The 23,044-nt window shown below is 44.3% G+C and overlaps 1 protein-coding gene across 1 annotated transcript in view; it reads right to left on the reverse strand.

The window, feature by feature from the left end:
• Window positions 1-23,044, reverse strand: part of LOC139413832 (plexin-B1-like) — a 176,483-nt gene that overhangs the window by 65,033 nt on the left and 88,406 nt on the right. The window contains exons 3-5 of the mRNA XM_071161622.1: window positions 6,187-6,279; window positions 4,852-6,010; window positions 1,755-1,937 (exon numbers count right to left, since the gene is read on the reverse strand). Of these exons, the coding sequence (XP_071017723.1) occupies window positions 1,755-1,937; window positions 4,852-6,000 (1,332 nt within the window). The 5' untranslated portion in view covers window positions 6,001-6,010; window positions 6,187-6,279. The remainder of the gene's footprint in view (window positions 1-1,754; window positions 1,938-4,851; window positions 6,011-6,186; window positions 6,280-23,044) is intronic.

Raw genomic sequence — 23,044 nt, forward strand, 5'->3', positions numbered from 1 at the left:
CTGTGTGTATCACTACCATGTTATGTTAACCCAAGCCATCTGTGTGTATCACTACCATGTTATGTTAACCCAAGCCCTCTGTGTGTATCACTACCATGTTATGTTAACCCAAGCCCTCTGTGTATATCACTACCATGTTATGTTAACCCAAATGTGTGTTATCCCCCTCTATTCCACCTCTCTTATTAGCACAGGGTGTCGTCGTCTATATCCGAGGCTGGCACAGGGTGTCGTCGTCTATATCCGAGGCTGGTACAGGGTGTCGTCGTCTATATCCGAGGCTGGTACAGGGTGTCGTCTATATCCGAGGCTGGTACAGGGTGTCGTCTATATCCGAGGCTGGTACAGGGTGTCGTCTATATCCGAGGCTGGTACAGGGTGTCGTCTATATCCGAGGCTGGTACAGGGTGTCGTCTATATCCGAGGCTGGTACAGGGTGTCGTCTATATCCGAGGACGGTACAGGGTGTCGTCTATATCCGAGGCTGGTACAGGGTGTCGTCTATATCCGAGGCTGGTACAGGGTGTCGTCTATATCCGAGGCTGGTACAGGGTGGATGTAGGAATATCCCTCCTAGTGTGTATGATTAATAAAGGTAACAGTCTATGCTGCCCATCTTCTATCAGTGCACTGGTTCATGTTGGAGCAACGCTGCCTTTCTCTGTTGTGGTTTACAAACAATACGTCTTACGAAAGAGGACCATTTTTTTTTTATCAAGACGGGAAAGAAAGCAAGCGGTGAAAAAAATATAGAAAAACAGCCAAACAAAGGAGAGAAAGAGCAGATTTCTCATTGTTTATAACAGTACCAGTGTTATCTGCACGTCCAGGGAAAATCAAACACACCCAGAGCCACTTAAGGACAGATGCATTAGTTAGTTACTTGGTCCGGTTTGCTCTAGCTATTATTTCTGGAGTGTTGACTTCAGTCTGCGTACTATGGAAGGGTAAAATGTCTGACCTCTTGCATACGTACCTGTTTGTCTGTCTGGCTAGTTTTCTGTGAATATGTCTAGATCTACGTAGAGGCTGAGCTGAGGTTATTCAGGGATTATTAAAGGCTCACTTAATGCAATGGAATGTACTGGAAATGTACCGTATACAAAATGTACTGTATAACATACAAGACACAGAAACAACCAGCATATAACATGTCCAGTCAGGTCCTGTTTTAAAGGTGTACAACATATTGAGGACACCTTCCTAATATTGAGTTACACTCCCTTTTCCCCTCAGAGCAGCCTCAATTCATCTGGGCATGGACTCCACAAGGTGTCGAAAGTGTTCCACAGGGATGCTGGCCCATTTTGACTCCAATGCTTCCCACAGTTGTGTCATGTTGGCTGAATGTCCTTAGGGTGGTGGACCATTCTTAATACACACAGGAAACTGTTGACCGTGAAAAACACAGCAGATTTGCAGTTCTTGACACAAACCGGTGCGCCTGGCACCTACTACCATACCCCGTTCAAAGGCACTTACATTTTTTGTCTTGCCTATTCACCCTCTGAATGGCACACATACACAATCCATGTCTCAATTTTCTCAAGGCATAAAAATCCTTATTTAACCTGTCTCCTCCCCTTCATCTACACTGATTGAAGGGGATTTTAACAAGTGACGTCAATAAGGGATCATAGTTTCACCTGGATTCCCCTGGTCAGTCTATGTCATGGAAAGAGCAGGTGTTCTTAATGTTTTCTACACTCAATATAAATCGCTCCAATAGTTTTACCATCTCAAATTGTCTCTACCTTGCGCAGGTTTCCCTTGGAATCCCCCAGGAAGGCGATTGTATGTCCCGCCCTCACGCTGACAGCCACGGCGGTGAGACGGGTGGATGGGCTGTCTAATATGGGCTCGGCTTCCACAGCCACCCGGCTGGCCATTGGACTGGGGGTGTGGTCTGAACCACATGGGTAGGCATCCAGGGTGTTCTATAATTCAAGAGGGAAATAATTAGAAAATTGATGTAATTTAGAGATGGACACAATTTGTTAAATTAGGTGCAATTTATCAACTTCATTAGGACAAATATTACCAGCTTATGAGTTCCTGCAACAAAAACCATTAGGGGTCAAGTAATAAACATGGGGATCGAACACTGTTGATAGGTACTTGTGTTGATGGTTTTATGTGGTGTTGGTGTATTGTTACTATTTGTAACAGAGTTTATGTTCACGGAACTAGAGCTAGCCTAGCATTACCACATCTCCCATCCCTCCATCTTCCTACCTCTCACACACCTACTCCATCTCCCTTACATACACACACACCCCCCCCCCCTTCACTCTCACACACCCACTCCATCCATCTATCCATCCAGCTCCCTCCCAATTCAATTCAAGGGGCTTTATTGGCATGGGAAACATATGTTTACAGTGCCAAAGCAAGTGAAGTAGATAATATACAAAAGTGAAATAAACAATCAAAATGAACAGTAAACATTACACACAGTTCATTTTATGTATATATACAGTGTTGTAACAAATGTACAAATGGTTAAAGTACAAAAGGGAAAATAAATTAGCATAAATATGGGTTGTGTTTACAATGGTGTTTGTTCTTCACTGGTTGCCCTTTTCTTGTGCCAACAGGTCACAAATATTGCTGCTGTGATGGCACACTGGTATTTCAACCAACAGATATGGGAGTTTATCAAAATCGGGTTTGTTTTTGAATTCTTTGTGGATCTGTGTAATCTGAGGGAAATATGTCTCTCTAATATGGTCATACATTGGGCAGGAGGTTAGGAAGTGCAGCTCAGTTTCCACCTCATTTTGTGGGCAGTGAGCACATAGCCTGTCTTCTCTTGAGAGCCATGTCTGCCTACGGCGGCCTTTCTCAATAGCAAGGCTATGCTCACTGAGTCTGTGCATAGTCAAAGCATTCCTTAATTTTGGGTCAGTCACAGTGGTCAGGTATTCTGCCACTGTGTACTCTCTGTTTAGGGCCAAATAGCATTCTAGTTTGCTCTGTTTCTTTGTTAATTCTTTCCAATGTGTCAAGTAATTATCTTTTTGTTTTCTCATGATATGGTTGGGTCTAATTGTGCTGCTGTCCTGGGGCTCTGTGGGGTGTGTTTGTGTTTGTGAACAGAGCCCCAGGACCAGCTTGCTTAGGGACTCTTCTCCAGGTTCATCTCTCTGTAGGTGATGGCTTTGTTATGGAAGGTTTGGGAATCACTTCCTTTTAGGTGGTTATAGAATTTAACGTCTCTTTTCTGGATTTTGATAATTAGTGGGTATCGGCCTAATTCTGCTCTGCATGCATTTTATGGTGTTCTACGTTGTACACTGAGGATATTTTTGCAGAAAACTGCATGCAGAGTCTCAATTTAGTGTTTGTCCCATTTTGTGAATTCTTGGTTGGTGAGCGAGCCCCAGACCTCACAACCATAAAGGGCAATGGGCTCTAATATTCAAGTATTTTTAGCCAGATCCTAATTAGTATGTTGAATTTTATGTTCCTTTTGATTGCATAGAATGCCCTTCTTGCCTTGTCTCTCAGATCGTTCACAGCTTTGTGGAAGTTACCTGTGGCGGTGATGTTTAGGCCTCCCTCTCACACACCCACTCCGTCTCTCAGACACACACGTTTCTCCTCATTTCCTCTCTCTTCCTCCCTGTCCCATCTGCTTCCCTGTTGCAATCTCCCTCGTTCCGGTCTCTGCGGTGGGTGACTTTATCCATCCTTGTCAGTCCTGGTTAAATGTGGCCCTCTCACTAAGGCTAATGTCACGATCGATTACAATCCTATTACATTATCCTACTGTGTCCCAAATGGCACCCTATTCCGTTTGTTGTGCACTACTTTTGGAAGGGCCCATAGGGCTCTGGTCAAAAACAGTGGAATAAATCGGGAATAGGGTGCCATTTGGGACACAGGCCCACCACACTAATGTTCCCCGAGCCCATCAGAAGGTAAACAGCATTCAGAGGTCAGAGGTTAACACCTCTTCTGTGTCCTCTATGGGGTGTATCATTAAATACACTGTGGCTCAGTGCCCACCCACTGAAGTCGGAGCGGTAGTCGCACACACACACACACACGGGTCATTACGAGAAAGTAATCTAATTTAATTTCCCAAATAGAAGGATTACATTTGTCCGTACTAAAATATCAAATTAAATTTCATAGAATTTCTAACATGGAGGTCACGTCGCAGAAGCTGAATGACCCTGGAAGCAACCAATCTAGTAGTAGAATTACAGTAAATCCTAAAGACATTCTGACTTGGTAAGAAACAACATCATCTTTATTGGTATATGTAGATTAAATGCAGTTCCACTATTTTACAGTCCCCTATTTGCCTGGTAACTTAAAACATGGTGACAGCATACATGTTACATTATCATCACTTCATAACAGTCTAATTCTACCACTAGTTTTAAGTACCTTTATGTATTAATTGCACGCCGTGTAATTTCCTAATAATTTGTCCTGTCCAGATGAACAGGACAAATGCATAAAGCAGTAGCAGACGATAAAACAAGGATCATTTGGCATCCAAATAGTTACAAATTGTTAGATTTTTAGAAACAAGCACTGGGAGGTGCCCATTGTTTCCTCAGGACTTCCTCATAGTAGGTAGCCTAAATAGCAGCAATAAAAGGATTGCAAACTAAAGTGCTAAAATAAGGCAAGCAGTTTTCAAATACTATTCTAAATCATTTCCAATACTTCACCTAGGCTCGATTGGAACTAATAGAATAGTCGCAAAACGGCAAACCCTGTCCATCTGGCACTTCAGACAGGTTAAAGCAAACGCTAAAAGATTTGGAAAGATTACAAACACTATTTGAACCCAGGACTGAATAAAATTAGGACCTGGCAAGTCAATCTACTCACCGACGGCAGGTTGGCGCAGTTGGATTTGACTTCGTACTCGATGTAGGCCGCCTCCCCCCCTCCCTCGGCACGGCCGAACTGCGTGTAGCACAGGTCCCTGGTGGAGTTGATCCTCTGGTCCAGATCGTCAAGGTTAAACATGCAGAGAGCAGAGTCCTCACTGGGCCGTGTGGACGAGGTCTGATGTGTGGAGAACACCCCCAGGAGCACCTCGGCTTTCCCAGCTTCGCCCCCAATCCCACTGGGTGGTAGACCAAGGCGGACAGCTTGGAGCAGGTTGTAGCTCTTACCGGCTGCCGAGCGACAGGCCAGAGGAACTTCCACATACGAGTAGTAGGCCTGGTCATCCAGGCAGACGCGCGACACGTAGGTGCGGTACTCGCGTGACTGGGACTTGAGGTCACGCCGGTAGAAGAGGAAGTAGACATGCTGGCGCTGGGCAAAGGAGGCCACGAAGTGGTGGTCGTACTCCGAGAGGCGGCCCGCCACCGATAGCTTTGCAGTTTCTTCGTAGGAAAAGACGGGCTCCTGGACTAGGTTGCGGGTGGAGATAGGTGGGTGGCTGCTGGTGTAGCCGCGGCCCACAAAGAGCACGGGCTGGCGGTCAGGGCGGGAGCGCACCACCAGGCCCACCGTGCTCACGTTGGGGTGGTTGGCTGCCACGTATTGCGTGTCCACAGGCCGCTTGGCTGAGAACAGCACCGTACCCACAGAGTCTAAACTCCGCTTCTGGCAGATGCCCTGGTTGACGCTGCCACATGTGATCAGTTCCATAGAGTAGGGGTCCACCAGCAGGAGCTTATTGTGGTTGCTGGTGGGCCGCGCCTGTGGGCAGTTGCCCTCGGTGACGGGTGGAAGGCACTCACGGCTGTCCGTCACGGGTCCGGTGTCGAACTGGAGTTCGGCAGTCAGGTGGCGGTCCAGCTGGAAGAGGCGGTCCTGCGCCCCCACATAGACACGTCCCACCGCAGGGTCCGGGTGCAGGGTCATGTGCTCAAAGAGGGTGTCGTTGCGGGTAAAGGTGGGGTAGGGGGAGGAGGCCCAGGCCAGGCCATAGGAGGGCCAGCAGACAGCTAGCAGCAGCAACAGTACTGGGACTGGGACCGCCACCAGGACTGACAAACCACGTCGCACCATCCCCGGAGACATGGCAACCAATCTGGCAACCCAGGAGAGAAAGCAAGGGATTCACACACTTCACATCCTAGATAGATAACATACTGTATATAGTTATGAGAAACATGAATATTCACATCATTTAACTTCAAGACATCAAATATACTGATAAACTACAGCCTATACCTAGATTAATGAATCAGAAAATGTTCCCCTCACCATTTGTTTCCAACAATGTGTTACAGAGGCATGTCACCCCTGGACCTCCCAGCAGCTTGGTTTGGTTAAAAACACCTCTCCTATGTCACCAATCTGTAAAACAACGAGACAGTTAATATCTCTGTAAACCAAGGAACACCAGTTCAAGTGCAATTTGAAACCAATAACGCACTTTTACAACATAAAATGGTACAATCAAGCCACACGTCAAAAAACATTTCCCCCCGTCAGCGCATTTTCATGACAAATTGGAGAAAAAACATCTCAAATTCGGCATGCAAAAGTCCAAACTGCCCCCTAATATCACAAAAACAACACCCACTGCATTGTGTACTTTGCATTGCCCAAACACCTCGGGTTAGCAACAAGTGTTAACACCAACACTCGTTACCCCAACACCAGCGTTAGCATGTTTCTTACTGAACAAATCCCTTCATAATGCAAACACAAACGTAATGCAGAAATAATTAGTCATTAAATCCTGCTCCCGAAGTTACACACGTGACCAACCAGGGTTCGTCTCCAGCGCTTTACCCGAATGAATGATCCTAAAGCCTAGACGTCTTGGGTAAATCTCATGTCTCAGGTAAGGTTACTCATCACCAAACCACCTCTATAACAATACTATAGTTGTGCACTGTGTTGTCTTGATAGTCTGACTAAATGGAGCTCATTGGAAAGCATTCCCATTGAAATGCAAGTCAGACCTGCCTTTGCCCAACAACATCGTTTTCACTGGTCTAGGAAGCCCTTCTTAACACAAGCCAGGTCACACAGAGAACGTTCAGTACGCCAACTTCCAGTACGCCAACTTCCAGTACGCCAACTTCCAGTACGCCAACTTCCAGTACGCCAACTTTCAGCCCTTCCCATTGCTACGAGGCAAAAGCACTTCATTTGAGCAGTCACTAACACCCCTGGATACTTTTATCACAGTCATTCCTGGCACCAACAAACTGAGTCTGTCTTAAATGTCACCCTATTCCCTATTTAGTGCACTACTTTTGACCATAGGGCACAGGTCAAAAGTAGTGCACTATATAGGGAATAGGGTGACATTTGGGACAAATCCTCTCTCTACATCTCCCTCTCCACTTCTCCCTCTCCATTAACTGAAGGCGCCAGAGGAAAAGTCTTTCTTGATTGATGCCTTAGTTAGTGAAAATTACCAGAACATTCAAAACATGCAATCCAAACATTGAGTCGGGATTCAGAAGGAAGAAAAGAGACACTGACAAACAGGAGCCAAAATACAGACCCTCCTCTTTAACCTGGCAAAAGAACAACAAGAACCACAATAGAATCGCTGTAGAAGAACAAACCCTGCCCACCTGGCACACCAGGCAGGCTAAAACGCTAAAAGTATTTGAAAGATTTCATATGGTATTTGAGTCCAGATTTGTTTGTAAGCATGACTCCTGTTTGACTTGGAAATGATATAGGGGAACAGATGAATGGAATGGTGATTAAATTCTCGTAGTTATCGAAATCGGATTTCCGCTCTAGGGGAAGTCGTTTTTTCCCCCCGCTTTAGCCGGCGGGTTAGGTATCACTGTGTGAAAGGAGAGAGGTGAGGAATTGTGGGCTTGTAGTTGGTTAATCTTTAATGTTTCATTCACCTTAGTGTAATGGAGTATTCCTTTCCCCTCCATCTCTCTGCTGAATGGAGTGGACACAGAAGCTAATGCACTAGATTCCTATGGTCAAGCTGTGCAGACTGAACAGAGTATACAGTATCTAAGCCTATCACCAAAGTAAAGCTGCAGACCAAGCCTGTTTGTGGAGAGCCTATGTACAGTGGCAAAAAAATATGTGAACCCTTTGGAATTACCTGAATTACCGGGACTGAGAAACCCCACCACACCATCCCCGTAGTCATAGCAACCAATCTGGAAACCCAGTAGAGAAAGCAAGAGATTCACACACACACACTTCACAACCTAGATAGGTAACATAGACATCTCAGAAGACCTAAGATTAAGAATTGTTGACTTGAATAAAGCTGGAAAGGGTTACCAAAGTATCTCTAAATGCCTTGATGTTCAGCAGTCCACGTTAATAAAAATTGTCTTGCTACTATCCCTAGGAGTTGCCATCCTGCAAAGATGACTGCAGGAGCACAGCGCAGAATGCTCATTGAGGTTAAGAAGAATGCTAGAGTGTCAGCTAAAGACTTACAGAAATCTCTGGAACACGCTAACATCTCGGGTGACGAGTCCACGATATGGAAGAAGCCACTGCTGTCCAAAGAAACCATTGCTGCAAGTCTGAAGTTTGCAAAAGTGGACCTGTATGTTCCACAGTGCTACTGGCAAAATATTTTATGGACAGATGAAACTACAGTTGAGTTGTTTGGAAGGAACACACAACACTGTGTGGAGAAAAAAAAGTCACAGGACACCAACATCAAAACCTCATCCCAACTGTAAAGTATGGTGGAGGGAGCATCATGGTTTGGGGCTGCTTTGCAGCCTCAGGGCCTGGACAGCTTGCTAACGTCGACGGAAAAATGAATTCCCAAGTTTTTTGCAGGAGAATGCTAGGCTATCTGTCTGCCAAATGAAGCTCAACAGAAGTTGGGTGACGCAACAGGACCACGACCCAAAACACAGAACTAAATCAACAACAGAATGGCTTGAACAGAAGAAAATACGCCTTCTGGAGTGGTCCAGTCAGAGTCCTGACCTCAACCTGATTGAGATGCTGTGGCATAACCTCAAGAAAGCAGTTCACACCAGACATCCCAAGAATATTGTTGAACTGAAATAGTTTTGGAAAGAGGAATGGTCCAAAATTCCTCCTGACCGTTGTACAGGTCTGATCAACAACTACAGAAAACGTTTGGTTGAGGTTATTGCTGCCAAACGAGGGTCAACCAGTTATTAAATCCAAGGGTTCACATACTTTTCCCACCCTACACTGTGAATGTTTACACAGTCTATTCAATAAAGACATGAAAATGTACAATTGTTTGTGTGTTATTAGTTTAAGCAGACTGTCTATTGTCTATTGTCGTGACCAAGATGAAGATCAGATCAAAATGTATGACCAATTTCTGCAGGAATCCAGGTATTTCCAAAGGGTTCACATACTGTTTCTTGCCACTGTACATGCTTCTTTGTGTTTGTGAGATGTAGCCTAAATAGCCTCTATGGGTTTTCAATTTGACATTCTCTCATTGGTTGTATGGCCCTTGGATACGGAAAGGTCGCCATGGATAAAGCCTGGGTTTCAGGCATTGCGCCAATCGAGAAATAAGGGCCAGGAGACAAACCCTAATAGGACCAGACAGGGTCCATTAACCAGAACAGGAGGAAGTCCACTGGTCTGGGCCAAGCTAAGTGACCAGGCGACTATGGAGCATTCCTGGGAAGCCTTCATCTGTTTGACTCCCACACACAACCACCATCTCATTCAAACCCAAATAATTTCCCCAACTGATAGGGGAGAGAGAGAGAGAGACACACACCGCGAGAGAGAGACACACCGCGAGAGAGAGACACACCGCGAGAGAGAGAGACACCGAGAGAGAGACCTAGAGACATTACCACAAACCAGTGCTCGCAAGCTTCAGTGCTCCCTGAGAACTGATGGAATGTGACTAATGATAAGCCACAAACGGAGGGAGCTAAAAAGAGAGCGAGAGAGGGGGTAGGGTAGCCATTAATTAAGGGGCCTACCCATAATGCCCCATTTGACAGCCACTCATTCACAGACCGGGGGGAGAGATGGAAGAATAGAGCAGGTTTCTAATTAGTGACCAATTACTGCTTACATAAAACACCCAAACAGTGGTCTGTGGAAAAAGGACTCCCACCCCATCCCACTTTTTTAATTTCTCTCAAACACACACACACTTGTAATAAACAGTCCTCCTCTGCACTTCAAACAAATAAACACACACTCATGCACGCCCCCACCCCCTCCCAGACACACACAGAGCATTCCCTGGTCTGGGCAGAAAAGTGGGACTTATCAGATCTGGAGAGTGCAGTCGGCCATCTGCTGTCAGTCACTCCTCAACATCAACAAAGTGTTTGAAAAGGATGCTTTAGTGGCCTTCAGAAACTGTGTTCAATTACACAAACACGGAGGTCGATGTCCCTCTTCCACCCGTTTGCAGTGCAACTGTTACCGCTCGCGCTCACACACACACACACACACACGGCTTGGGCGGTATACCGTATATCGAGGTATTTGGCAAAAGCCACGTTTTTCCATACTGTCAATTTATACCGTTTAATACATTTGAATATTTTCCCCTACTTTTTAAGTAAATACCTGCACTTAACTTGTGCAATACGTTAGGAGATAAAGAAGATTGCATTTTTCACTTCACCGGTCACATAATTTGTAATTAACAAGCACACAATGAGGAGATACTGGAGCCTTGAGTCACTCACTGGTGTGCAGCATACACCAGGTGACCTAATTACAGTATGGAATTCACAACTAAATGTTTGCCAGCTAGATATCTTATAACTATTAAGTTAACCATCTAAAATGCGCTAAATGCTCAGCAGTTGTGCATTTGGTTTGCTGATTTAGTAGCTAGTTAGCTATCTAGCTCAGTGGTTAGCTTCTTCGAAAATCAAGCATTCGCTTGTTAACAGCAGACAATCCTTTCCTGGATCAAGAGCCTTGCTGACTAATATTTGTTTTGTGCGTGAAGCAAATTTAGTAGCATTTTTTTTAGTTTACAGTGCATCCAGAAAGTATTCAGACCCCTGAACTTTGTCCACATTTGTTAAGTTACAGATTTATTCTAATATTAATGAAATTGTTTTTTCCCCGCTCATCAATTTACACACAATACCCCATAATGACAAAGCAAAAACAGTTTATAAATGTTTACAAATGTATTAAAATGTTTTCAACTGAAGTATGACATTTACATAAGTATTCAGACCCTTCACTCAGTACTTTGTTGAAGCACCTTTGGCAGCGATTACAGTCTTGAGTCTTGTTCGGTATGACACTACAAGCTTATTCTCTGCAGATCCTCTCAAGCTCTGTCAGTTTGGATGGGGAGGGTCCCTGCACAGCTATTTTCAGGTCTCTCCAGAGATGTTCAATCGGGTTCAAGTCTGGGCTCTGGCTGGCCCACTCAAGAACATTCAGAGACTTGTCCCGAAGCCACTCCTTCGTTATCTTGGCTGTGTGCTTAGGGTTGTTGTCCTGTTGGAAGTTGAACATTCTCCCTAGTATGAGGTCCTGAGCGCTCTGAAGCAGATTTTCATAAAGGATCTCTCTGTACTTTGCTCCATTCATCTTTCTCACTAGTCTCACAGTCCCTGCTGCTGAAAAACATTCCAACAGCATGATGCTGCCACCACCATACTTCACCATAGGGATGGTTTTCGCCAGGCGATGACCAGTACCAGGTTTCCTCCAGATGTGACACTTGGCATTCAGGCCAGAGTTCAATCTTAGTTTCATCAGATCAGATAATCTTGCTTCTCATGGTCTGAGAGTCCTTTAGGTGCTTTTTGGCAAACTCAGAGCGGGCTGCCATGTGCCTTTTACTGAGGAGTGGCTTCCATCTGGCCACTCTCCCATAAAGGCCTGATTGGTGGAGTGCTGCAGAGATTGTTGCCCTTCTGGATGGTTCTCCCATCTCCAGAGGAACTTTGGAGCTCTGTCAGAGTGACCATTGGGCTGTTGGTCCCCTCCCTGACCAATGCCCTTCTCCCCCGATTGCTCAGTTTGGCCGGGCAGCCAGCTATAGGAAGAGTCTTGGTGGTTCCAAACTTCTTCCATTTAAGAATGATGGAGGCCACTGTTCTTGGGGACCTTCAATGCTGCAGAAATGTTTTGGTACAGTTCCCCAGATCTGTGCCTCGACACAATCCTGTCTAAGAGCTCTATGGACAATTACTTCGACCTCATGGCTTGGTTTTTGCTCTGACATGCACGGTCAACTGTGGACAGGTGTGTGTTTTTCCAAATCATGTCCAATCAATTGAATTTACAACAGGTGAACTCCAATCAAGTTGTAGAAACATCAACGAAAACAGGATGCACCCGAGTTCAATTTTGAGTCTCATAGCAAATGGTCTGAATACTAATGTAAATACGTTTTTGTCGTAAAACCTGTTTTTCGCTTTATCATTATGGGATATCGTGTGTAGTCTGATGAGGACAAAAATTATTGAATCCATTTTAGACTAACGTAACAAAATGTGTAAAAAGTGAAGCGGTTTAAATACTTTCCGAATGCACCGTATGCCAGACAAATGTTCGCAATGTGTTTGTTAGCATTTAGTTAGCATTCTCTATGGGAATTTACATGTACATCATAACATTGCGAACCTTCGGATTACAGAGTATCGGTGGGGTTTGAAAAAACAGTGCAGGTATTACCGAAAATCCTGGGATGAAGGTAAGACAATGTGGATACCACCCAAGCCTAACGCACACACAGCAGTGATATACAAGCTGGTATAACCGATTGGGGGAAACTGGTAAAGGCTAGCCGACGAGGGTCCGTGTGTTAAATAAGCAAAGCATCAAATGGCGTGAGCAGGGAAATTACGACATCGTAAGTCAGAGCCTCAGGTAAGCTCATGTCTGATCACACCCCTGTGTTTTGATTGACATGTCATAAGACATGTCAGAAGAAGGCATGTACAGCAGCTTCCATTTAGAAGGGACAAACGTATCAGGGGTGTGACTAAAGGGACGTGACTGACTGGCATGCCAACCCAAACTCCTAACTCGGGGAGACAAATGTTCCTAAAACCTAATCTGGAAGTCAAATAAAGTTCTGGGACACTTCCCCAGATGGTCCAAGGAGGTTATCTGGGGGTCCAAGATGGTCACCTGAGATACTTCACCAGCAACGTATCCCTTCCAACTCAACGTACTTTGGGATTCTTGGGTGTGAGACTACAGTAGATGATACAGTTGTTCAGTGTCTTGCCGTATGCAGTATCTCACCAATGACGTTATCAAAACAACTTATATCTGTGACAGCACACAACTAGTCACTGGGCAGGAGTATCTATGAGGACATCTTACCATTATTACTCATGAGTTTAATCTTTGACAGGCCATGATGTTTATCTTGAATGTAATTGCCCAGGTGTTAACGTGACTGCCTTGTATGATGTCAGTGTTTGTGAGAAAAGTACTGTATAAGTTAACGACACTACTCTGTGTGCAGTTCAAGTAGCCTTTTCATTATCAATGTTCTTCCTACCTTTCCTTCTACGACTAAACTGAGCTGAGTCATGTTACAATGGTGTGCTTTTTCTTTTGTGCATCAGACTTGACTCGTTCCAAAACTCTTGAAAGAGCCGAGTGGTGTTTCACCGTTTCATTTATAATATCAAAAATGTTACTCACCATCAGCCCATTTATAAAGACACTATGATAGATATTTCACTCTGAGTAAGTCATAACATTAGTCTACAGAGGTATCGGGTTATCAATATCGCTCAATACCAGCTACGAAAGGCTAGAGATTGGCCGAGTTCCTGTATGTATATCTTTAGTTCAGTACAAGTCGTGTCAAGGCTTCTGACAGCCTTTCCAGACGGAGTTGAGTCCCAATATAAGTAGTGCCTCACAAATAACTGTTCTCCTGACTGCCTGTTGGTCCGACTGCTTGCATTGCTGACAACAGGTTATTTATTTATAGAGAAACCCCCAACAATAGCCGCCGAACTGAAGAGAACACATTCCTCCTAACTCTCAGAGTGAGATTACTGCCCGTGCGTTCTTCCAGAAAGTTATTATCTCCCGGTACATGACTTAAAAAATTTACATGAAACTCACTCTGAGGAGACGGATTTTCATAATTAGCCCCTTTTACGGAGACATTTGTTCTAACAGTATTGGACATGTCCCACTGCTCTGGGGAGAGACACTTGTCACTAGGAGAGAAGGCGGATGTTCCCATGGCCCGAGGACAAGTGTGACGAATATTCGGATGACACAGAGACTAGGTTGAGGGTATCCCCCCCCCCCCATGTTTACGGGGGACAGATATGGTCGTGACACGAGAGCTTTGCTCAAACTGCTGCTCTCTCTATGCTCACTCTCTCTATGAGTTCACAGAAGTTCATGTTCAAACAAAAAGAGCCTCAATGGTCCTTAACACTTCCAGAAACCAGCTAACCAGATGTTCATCTGGATACTTATGAGTTTGAGATCCCAAAATAGAAATGAAAACAAATCATTTATGTTGGACGTGGGGACAGTCACATCTGAAATCAGATGCTGGGGTAGATAGTAAGCAGAGTGGGACAAACTGTCAATCACAGAAGGTATTTTATATTGATCCCAACAGCCGCCAGGAAGTGATGAAGTGTAGGCCTGACACTCATGGGAGTTTATCTCCACCCAAATAGGTGGATGTCATCAAAACACATTGAAAAGGATCTACTGTCTGTTACCACACCATAACAAGCCTGTCAGAGGTCTCATCTGTGATTTAACTGAGATCTCTCACACACATACACACTTGGGCCAACTCTTCCACCCCAAGTTTTGACATTGTTTGGGTATGAGAGGGTGCATTCCAGGGCTGTAAGTGTCCAGCCAGCTGTCTCCATAGAAATTGCATAGCGTAAGGTTTTACATGTCACTAGAACACCACAGCACAGAATGGCCCCTAAGATTCATCTACACCAGAAATCAACTAGATCCAGTCTCTCTGACTTCATCTACACCAGGGATCAACTACAGTTGAAGTCGGAAGTTTACATACACTTAGGGTGGAGTCATTAAAACTTGTTTTTCAACCACTACACAAATTTCTTGTTAACAAACTATAGTTTTGGCAAGTCTGTTAGGACATCTACTTTGTGCATGACACAAGTAATTTTTCCAACAACTGTTTACAGACAGATTATTTCACTGTATCACAGTTCCAGTGCGTCAGAAGTTTACATACACTAAGCTGACTGTGCCTTTAAACAGCTTGGAAAATTCCAGAAAATGAAGTCATGGCTTTAGAAGCTTCTGATAGGCTAATTGACATAATTAGAGGTGTACCTGAGGATGTATTTCAAGGCCTAACTTCAAACTCAGTGCCTCTCTTCTTGACATCATGGGAAAATCAAAAGAAATCAGCCAAGACCTCAGAAAAAACATTGTAGACCTCCACAAGTCTGGTTCATCCTTGGGAGCAATTTCCAAACACCTGAAGGTACCACGTTCATCTGTACAAACAAACGTTTGCAAGTATAAACACCATGGGACCACGCAGCCGTCATACCGCTCAGGAAGGAGACGCGTTCTGTCTCCTAGAGAGGAATGTACTTTGGTGTGAAAAGTGCAAATCAATCCCAGAACAGCAGCAAAGGACCTTGTGAAGATGCTGGAGGAAACCGGTACAAAAGCATCTATATCCACAGTAAAACGAGTCCTATAGCCATAACCTGAAAGGCCGCTCAGCAAGGAAGAAGCCACTGCTATAAAACTGCCCAAAAAAAGCCAGACTACGGTTTGCAACTGCACATGGGGACAAAGATTGTACTTTTTGGAGAAATGTCCTCTGGACTGATGAAACAAAAGTAGAACTGTTTGGCCATAATGACCATCGTTATGTTAGGAGGAAAAAGGGGGAGGTTTGCAAGCCGAAGAACACCATCCCAACTGTGAAGCACAGGGGTGGCAGCATCATGTTGTGGGGGTGCTTTGCTGCAGGAGGGACTGGTGCACTTCACAAAATAGATGGCATCATGAGGTAGGACAATTATGTGGATATATTGAAGCAACATCAAGAAATCAGTCAGGAAGTTAAAGCTTGGACGCAAATGCGTCTTCAAAATGGACAATGACCCTAAGCATACTTCCAACGTTGTGGCAAAATGGCTTCAGGACAACAAAGTCAAGATATTGGAGTGGCCATCACAAAGCCCTGACCTCAATCATATAGAACATTTGTGGGCAGAACTGAAAAAGGGTGTGCGAGCAAGGAGGCCTACAAACCTGACTCAGTTAAACCAGTTCTGCCAGGAGGAATGGGGCAAACTTCACCAAACTTATTGTGGGAAGCTTGTGGAAGGCTACCCACAACATTTGTCCCAATTTAAATAATGTAAAGGAAATGCTACCAAATACTAATTGAGTGTATGTGAACTTCTGACCCACTGGGAATGTGATGAAAGAAATAAAAGCTGAAGTAAATCACTCTCTACTATTATTCTGACATTTCACATTTATTATTCTGACATTTCACATTCTTAAAATAAAGTGGTGATCCTAACTGACCTAAAACAGGGAATTATTACAAGGATTAAATGTCTGGAATTGTGAAAAACTGAGTTTAAATATATTTGGCTAAGGTGTATGAAAAACTTCCGAAGTTTAACTGTTGATCCTGCCGCAGGCTGATTTCTTCTTGAGAGGATGGACATAATTACAAATCATTTGGAGACTGCAAATTGACTACAAGAAGCCCAAACATAATAATGTCAAACCATGCTTTAATTTGTATATGATCACATATCTCACTGCGTGGGAATACTTTGAAACAGATTTCGAAAATTAAAAATCACTTGGAGCTGATTTGCTGGTGTTTTTAGTTTTTTGTCGAAGAATAAAAAAATGTAAAAAGCTTTTTATTTTCTTTTGCTCTGAGAACATGAAATGAAATCTGCCGTGAGCCCGCCAGTTGTGGAACCCTGATAAGCAGAGAGATGAGTCCATGTTGATCAAGCCAACATGCATGTGAAGAGATGGTGGAGGTGAATCAATAACAGTTCCAGTTCTATGGTAGGGTCGTCAGGAGAAGTCAATGTCATCCTGTGTGTGTGTGTGTGTGTGTGTGTGTGTGTGTGTGTGTGTGTGTGTGTGTGTGTGTGTGTGTGTGTGTGTGTGTTTGTGTGCACTTACATCAGGTGTATAAGTACAGCATGTGTGAGTATTGTTTGGGAACGAGTCACTCCATGTGCGAACGTGTGTGTTTGCGTACATTGGCATGTGTGTACAGAGTGTGTGAGTGAGTCTATAGTTCCATTGTTGTCCAGAGGAGTCATTCTACCACAATACAATAGCAGGGTTGGGACATTGACAGTAGGACAGAGACATCAAACAGTGACTCCCACCCTGTCATTAGACTCTGAGATGCATCTCTGAAATGGAACCCTATTCTCTGTATATTATACTCCTTTTGACGAGGGCGAAGGGAATAGGGTGCCACTTCAGACACAAGCCCTTTCATTAGACACTAAGGCCCAGTGCTCCTAGACTGCATTTAACTGCTTAAGGGTCTGACCAATACAAATGATGGCCTTGATAGTTCAAAGGCCCCTAAACAGTGATAATGGAACAGTCTTGGTTAGATAGGGGAGGAAGGAACCAAGGGAATCATTAAAACAGGGGTGGAGCTTTTTCATCATCTAATTCCAGACAGTGACAAAGAGACAGAGAGAGATTAGAGACTAGAGAGACTAGAGCGAGAGACCGGAGACTAGAGAGACCAGAGCGAGAGACTAGACAGACTAGAGAGACTAGGGCGAGAGAGACGAGAGACTAGAGCGAGAGAGACGAGAGACTAGAGCGAGAGAGAAGAGACTAGAGCGAGAGAGACGAGAGACTAGAGCGAGAGAGACGAGAGACTAGAGCGAGAGAGACGAGAGACTAGAGACTAGAGCGAGAGAGAAGAGAGACTAGAACGAGAGACGAGAGCGAGAGAGACCAGAGAGTTTAGAGAGACTGGAGAGACTAGAGCGAGAGACTAGAGAAACTAGAGCGAGAGAGACTAGAGCGAGAGAGACTAGAGTGAGAGAGACAAGAGACTAGAAACTAGAGAGACAGACAGAGAGACTAGAGCGAGAGAGACTAGAGCGGGAGAGACTAGAGCGAGAGAGACTAGAGCGAGAGAGACTAGAGCGAGAGAGACTAGAGACAAGAGACTAAGGACTATAGATTAGAGACTAGAGAGACTAGAGCGAGAGACCGGAGACTAGAGAGACCAGAGCGAGAGACTAGAGCGAGAGACTAGACAGACTAGAGAGACTAGAGCGAGAGACTAGACAGACTAGAGAGACTAGAGACTAGAGAGACTAGACAAACTAGAGAGACGAGAGCGAGAGACTAGAGAGACGAGAGAGAGAGACTAGAGCGAGAGACTAGAGCGAGAGACTAGAGCGAGAGACTAGAAACTAGAGAGACTAGAAACTAGAGAGAGAGCGAGACTAGAGACTAGAGCGAGACTAGAGACTAGCGCGAGAGAGACTAGAGAGACCAGAGAGACCAGAGCGAGAGAGACTAGGGAGACTAGGGCGAGAGAGACGAGAGACTAGAGCGAGAGAGACGAGAGACTAGAGCGAGAGAGACGAGAGACTAGAGCGAGAGAGACGAGAGACTAGAGCGAGAGAGACGAGAGACTAGAGCGAGAGAGATGAGACTAGAGAGACGAGAGACTAGAAAGAGAGACTAGAACGAGAGACGAGAGCGAGAGAGACTAGAGACAAGAGCTAGAGAGACAAGAGCGAGAGAGACTAGAGCGAGAGAGACTAGAGACTAGAGAGACTAGAGCAAGAGAGACAAAGACTAGATCGAGAGAAAGAGACTAGAGAGACTAGAGCGAGACTTGAGCGAGAGACTAGAGCGAGAGAGAGACCGCGATACAGAGAAACAGACTATGCCAACGGTCCAGTCATCATACAGTCAATCATATTACCACATACATAGCTATATTACAAGTACACTCCATCAACCCTCAGCAGTGTGAAGCTCCACAACAACCAAATGAACACAGCCTGTGTGAACTACCAGTAGGTGGCACTATAACATGTGAACCATAGGAGAGTCTATAGCGTGCCTATAAGGAAATCTTGGAGGGTCCAGTCTTGTGAACGGAACTGCTGTTGGCTGCCACTGGCACTTAAGACTGTCCTAATAATATACACAACCTATGATGACACTGACCACGTTTACATGTGCACAGTATTCTGGACAGTAGCTCATATCCCGCTTAAGGTCTTATTTGGGATAAGCTGTTAACATGCACCTTTGATATCCCACTCACGAGTAACCCTGAATAAACAAAATATCCCAAATTTAAATTCATATGGGTTAAATGGAACAATAAGTGAAATATGGACACTGACTGTAGGCCTACAACCTCTTACATTTAGAATATAATATTAAATTCTGAATTATGCATTTCTTGCATAAAAATTATAGAACAAAATTTTAATTTTGACTCTGGAACAGGAGAAATATGATTTCTTTATTTCAGCATCTCTTGACAAAATGACACTTATGCAAGCAGACAGTATTTCAACCACACAAAACATGCACCTAAGACCATAATACGCGTATTTCATCATTTTTTCAGCTTTTAATTTCCTTTAAACCGGTCAAAATTATGACATTTAAACATTTTACACCGGGACTAATCTTTCCACTGTTTTGGAGTTATTGGGATTTCTCCCCGATCCCTAAACGAAACAGACAACTTCACCGGTGTTAACTAGATTACTCATGTATTCATTCCATCGATGTAAAACATCGTGCTGAGCACTTCTTTATTTAGTCATCTGGGGCAACAAGTTATGACAGAAGAGAACATGCATGTATCTTAACTATAGTTGACAAACAAATGGCCTTCCAAATGTTGACAATTATTATATGGCCTGCCAAAAGTGGAAAATTCTAAGCAGAAAGCTGTCTAAATTAGGGGAGAAAGCAGCCAGTTGGCATACGGTCCAGTATCAGCAAAATATATGAAGAAATTATTATGGTGGATGGCACTGGGCAGGTAACCTACTTTTTGAAGTGATTTGTTTGACAATCTGATGAAAACACCACACAACATCCATGATATGTGATTCTCAGGTCAGCATATGCCAGGCTTTTATCCAGGTTTCTCAGGTCAGCATATCCCAGGCTTTTATCCAGGTTTCTCAGGTCAGCATATCCCAGGCTTTTATCCAGGTTTCTCATAACCGAAAAAACGTGTAAAAGGTATATGGTGTTTAAATGTGTCAACTCAAAAACATAATATTGGTAAGCATGTAAATGTGGTCATTGGCCTGTTCCTGTTATACCAGTATGGAGCTGCCCATGCAGTTACTGCCTGTTCCCGTTATAGACACCAGTATGGAGCTGCCCATGCAGTTACTGCCTGTTCCCGTTATAGACACCAGTATGGAGATGCCCATGCAGTTACCGCCTGTTCCCGTTATAGACACCAGTATGGAGCTGCCCATGCAGTTACTGCCTGTTCCTGTTATAGACACCAGTATGGAGCTGCCCATGCAGTTACCGCCTGTTCCTGTTATAGACACCAGTATGGAGCTGCCCATGCAGTTACCGCCTGTTCCCGTTATAGACACCAGTATGGAGCTGCCCATGCAGTTACTGCCTGTTCCTGTTATAGACACCAGTATGGAGCTGCCCATGCAGTTACCGCCTGTTCCTGTTATAGACACCAGTATGGAGCTGCCCATGCAGTTACTGCCTGTTCCTGTTATAGACACCAGTATGGAGCTGCCCATGCAGTTACCGCCTGTTCCTGTTATAGACACCAGTATGGAGCTGCCCATGCAGTTACCGCCTGTTCCCGTTATAGACACCAGTATGGAGCTGCCCATGCAGTTACTGCCTGTTCCTGTTATAGACACCAGTATGGAGCTGCCCATGCAGTTACCGCCTGTTCCTGTTATAGACACCAGTATGGAGCTGCCCATGCAGTTACCGCCTGTTCCCGTTATAGACACCAGTATGGAGCTGCCCATGCAGTTACCGCCTGTTCCTGTTATAGACACCAGTATGGAGCTGCCCATGCAGTTACCGCCTGTTCCCGTTATAGACACCAGTATGGAGCTGCCCATGCAGTTACCGCCTGTTCCTGTTATAGACACCAGTATGGAGCTGCCCATGCAGTTACCGCCTGTTCCCGTTATAGACACCAGTATGGAGCTGCCCATGCAGTTACCGCCTGTTCCTGTTATAGACACTAGGGTCGTTGTACTCATTAGGAAACACAGTAGCAAAACTTTTTGCAATAAAACCTTTTTTATTTTAAATTAGTCCATTCCTGTGTCAGTTTTCTTCCATGTGGTGTTTAATGAATAGGACCCAGTTCTGAGTGAAGTTGTGTGAGAGGCTAGGTGAGTGGATATACCACTACTGGAGTAATACATTCAACGTCGCCCATCTTTTGTTCTGCCCTGCATGTTGTGGATGGACACCATCTGCTGTGTATTGATATTCCAGTTTTGTCCCTTTGGGCACCTGTAACCCCCCCTTGCTTATCTATGTTGAAATGCTTGGAATGTTCTTCCTGTGAAACGCATTAAACAATGCCCACGTTAATTTCTACTCCCGTCTCATGTCCTGTCCTTATATTAGTTGTATAAGTAATACAGTTTGCTATACAACACTACCAGTCTGCTGGTGATTACGACGTTTGTGCTCATTATCGTTTGGCAGAAAGTCTGAGTTAAATTCGTCATTTATTCATTTTTTCGCTGTAGAAAGATGCAAACGAAACGTGGAGCTAGCCAGTCGAGTGATGCTAGCTAGCTTTTGACGTCACAGAAACGAGAGCCTTGAGGGATAGGAAGAGTTTCGCTGCGGGATAAAGTGAGTTAAAATAAGAAGAAAAAGGGTCTGGGAGTAAGGGACCGTCTGAAAAGAGTGAGAAAGAAAAATAAACAGAAAATGTCTGCATTGGTTGGAAATATAGGAACATTTGATGAATGTTTAAAGCAGAAATTGTTGTGCCAACATTTTTGACTGCTATGGGACGAAAACAATTATATCTACTGCGCAGCATCGTAACACCTGAAAAACCTGGTGATAAATCATATGATGAATATGTGGCTACCTTAAAAGGACATTCTCCCAAACCACTGATAATTGCATAGAGATTCATGAGAGAAATCAAGAGGGGGAATCAATCTCACAGCTTGTGGCTGTATTGAAACAGTTACAGTATCTGAACAATCAATGAGTGACACTATACGTGATAGGTTAGTGTGTGGCATGCGCAGTGAGGCATTTCAGAAACGCCTTTTGACTGAGAGTAACTTAACATTGCAGAGAGCAATAGAAGTGAGTACGTCAATGGAAATGGCAAATAATGACGCACAACAGCTAAGTGCATCGACCCAAGTGCATAAGGTGTCTACGGAGTTAAAAAAACAAGGCAGGAGGTGGCAAGCCATGCTATCGCTGTGGGAAACCAGGTCACCAAACAGAGGAGTGTTGGTGCAAAGACTTAGACTGCAGAAGTTGTGGAAAAATGGGTCACATCGAACGTGCATGTAAAAACAAAAAGACACAATCAAACAAAAGTACTGAACAAAGGAAAAGCGACTTCAGGGAGTACAAAAAGAAAGCGCATAAAATGGAGCACACAGAGGATGAACAAAGTGATATCCTGTCTGAAGGGGAAGAATCTTTGTACAGTGGGGCAAAAAAGTATTTAGTCAGCCACCAATTGTGCCAAGTTCTCCCAAATGAAAAGATGAGAGGCCTGTAATTTTCATCATGGGTACACTTCAACTATGACAGACAAAATGAGAAAAAAAAATCCAGAAAATGAATTTATTTGCAAATTATGGTGGAAAATAAGTATTTGTATAAGTATTTGGTCAATAACAAAAGCTTATCAATACTTTGTTATATACCTTTTTTGGCAATGACAGAGGTCAAAAGATTTCTGTAAGTCTTCACAAGCTTTTCACACACTGTTGCTGGTATTTTGGCCCATTCCTCCATGCAGATCTCCTCTAGAGCAGTGATGTTTTGGGGTTGTTGCCAGGCAACACAGACTTTCAACTTCCTCCAAAGATTTTCTATGGGGTTGAGATCTGGAGACTGGCTAGGCCACTCCAGGTCCTTGAAATGCTTCTTACGAAGCATCTTGCGTGGAGCCCCAGATCGAGGG

The sequence above is a fragment of the Oncorhynchus clarkii genome, chromosome 7, assembly GCF_045791955.1.
Source record: "Oncorhynchus clarkii lewisi isolate Uvic-CL-2024 chromosome 7, UVic_Ocla_1.0, whole genome shotgun sequence".
Lineage (NCBI taxonomy): Eukaryota > Metazoa > Chordata > Actinopteri > Salmoniformes > Salmonidae > Oncorhynchus > Oncorhynchus clarkii.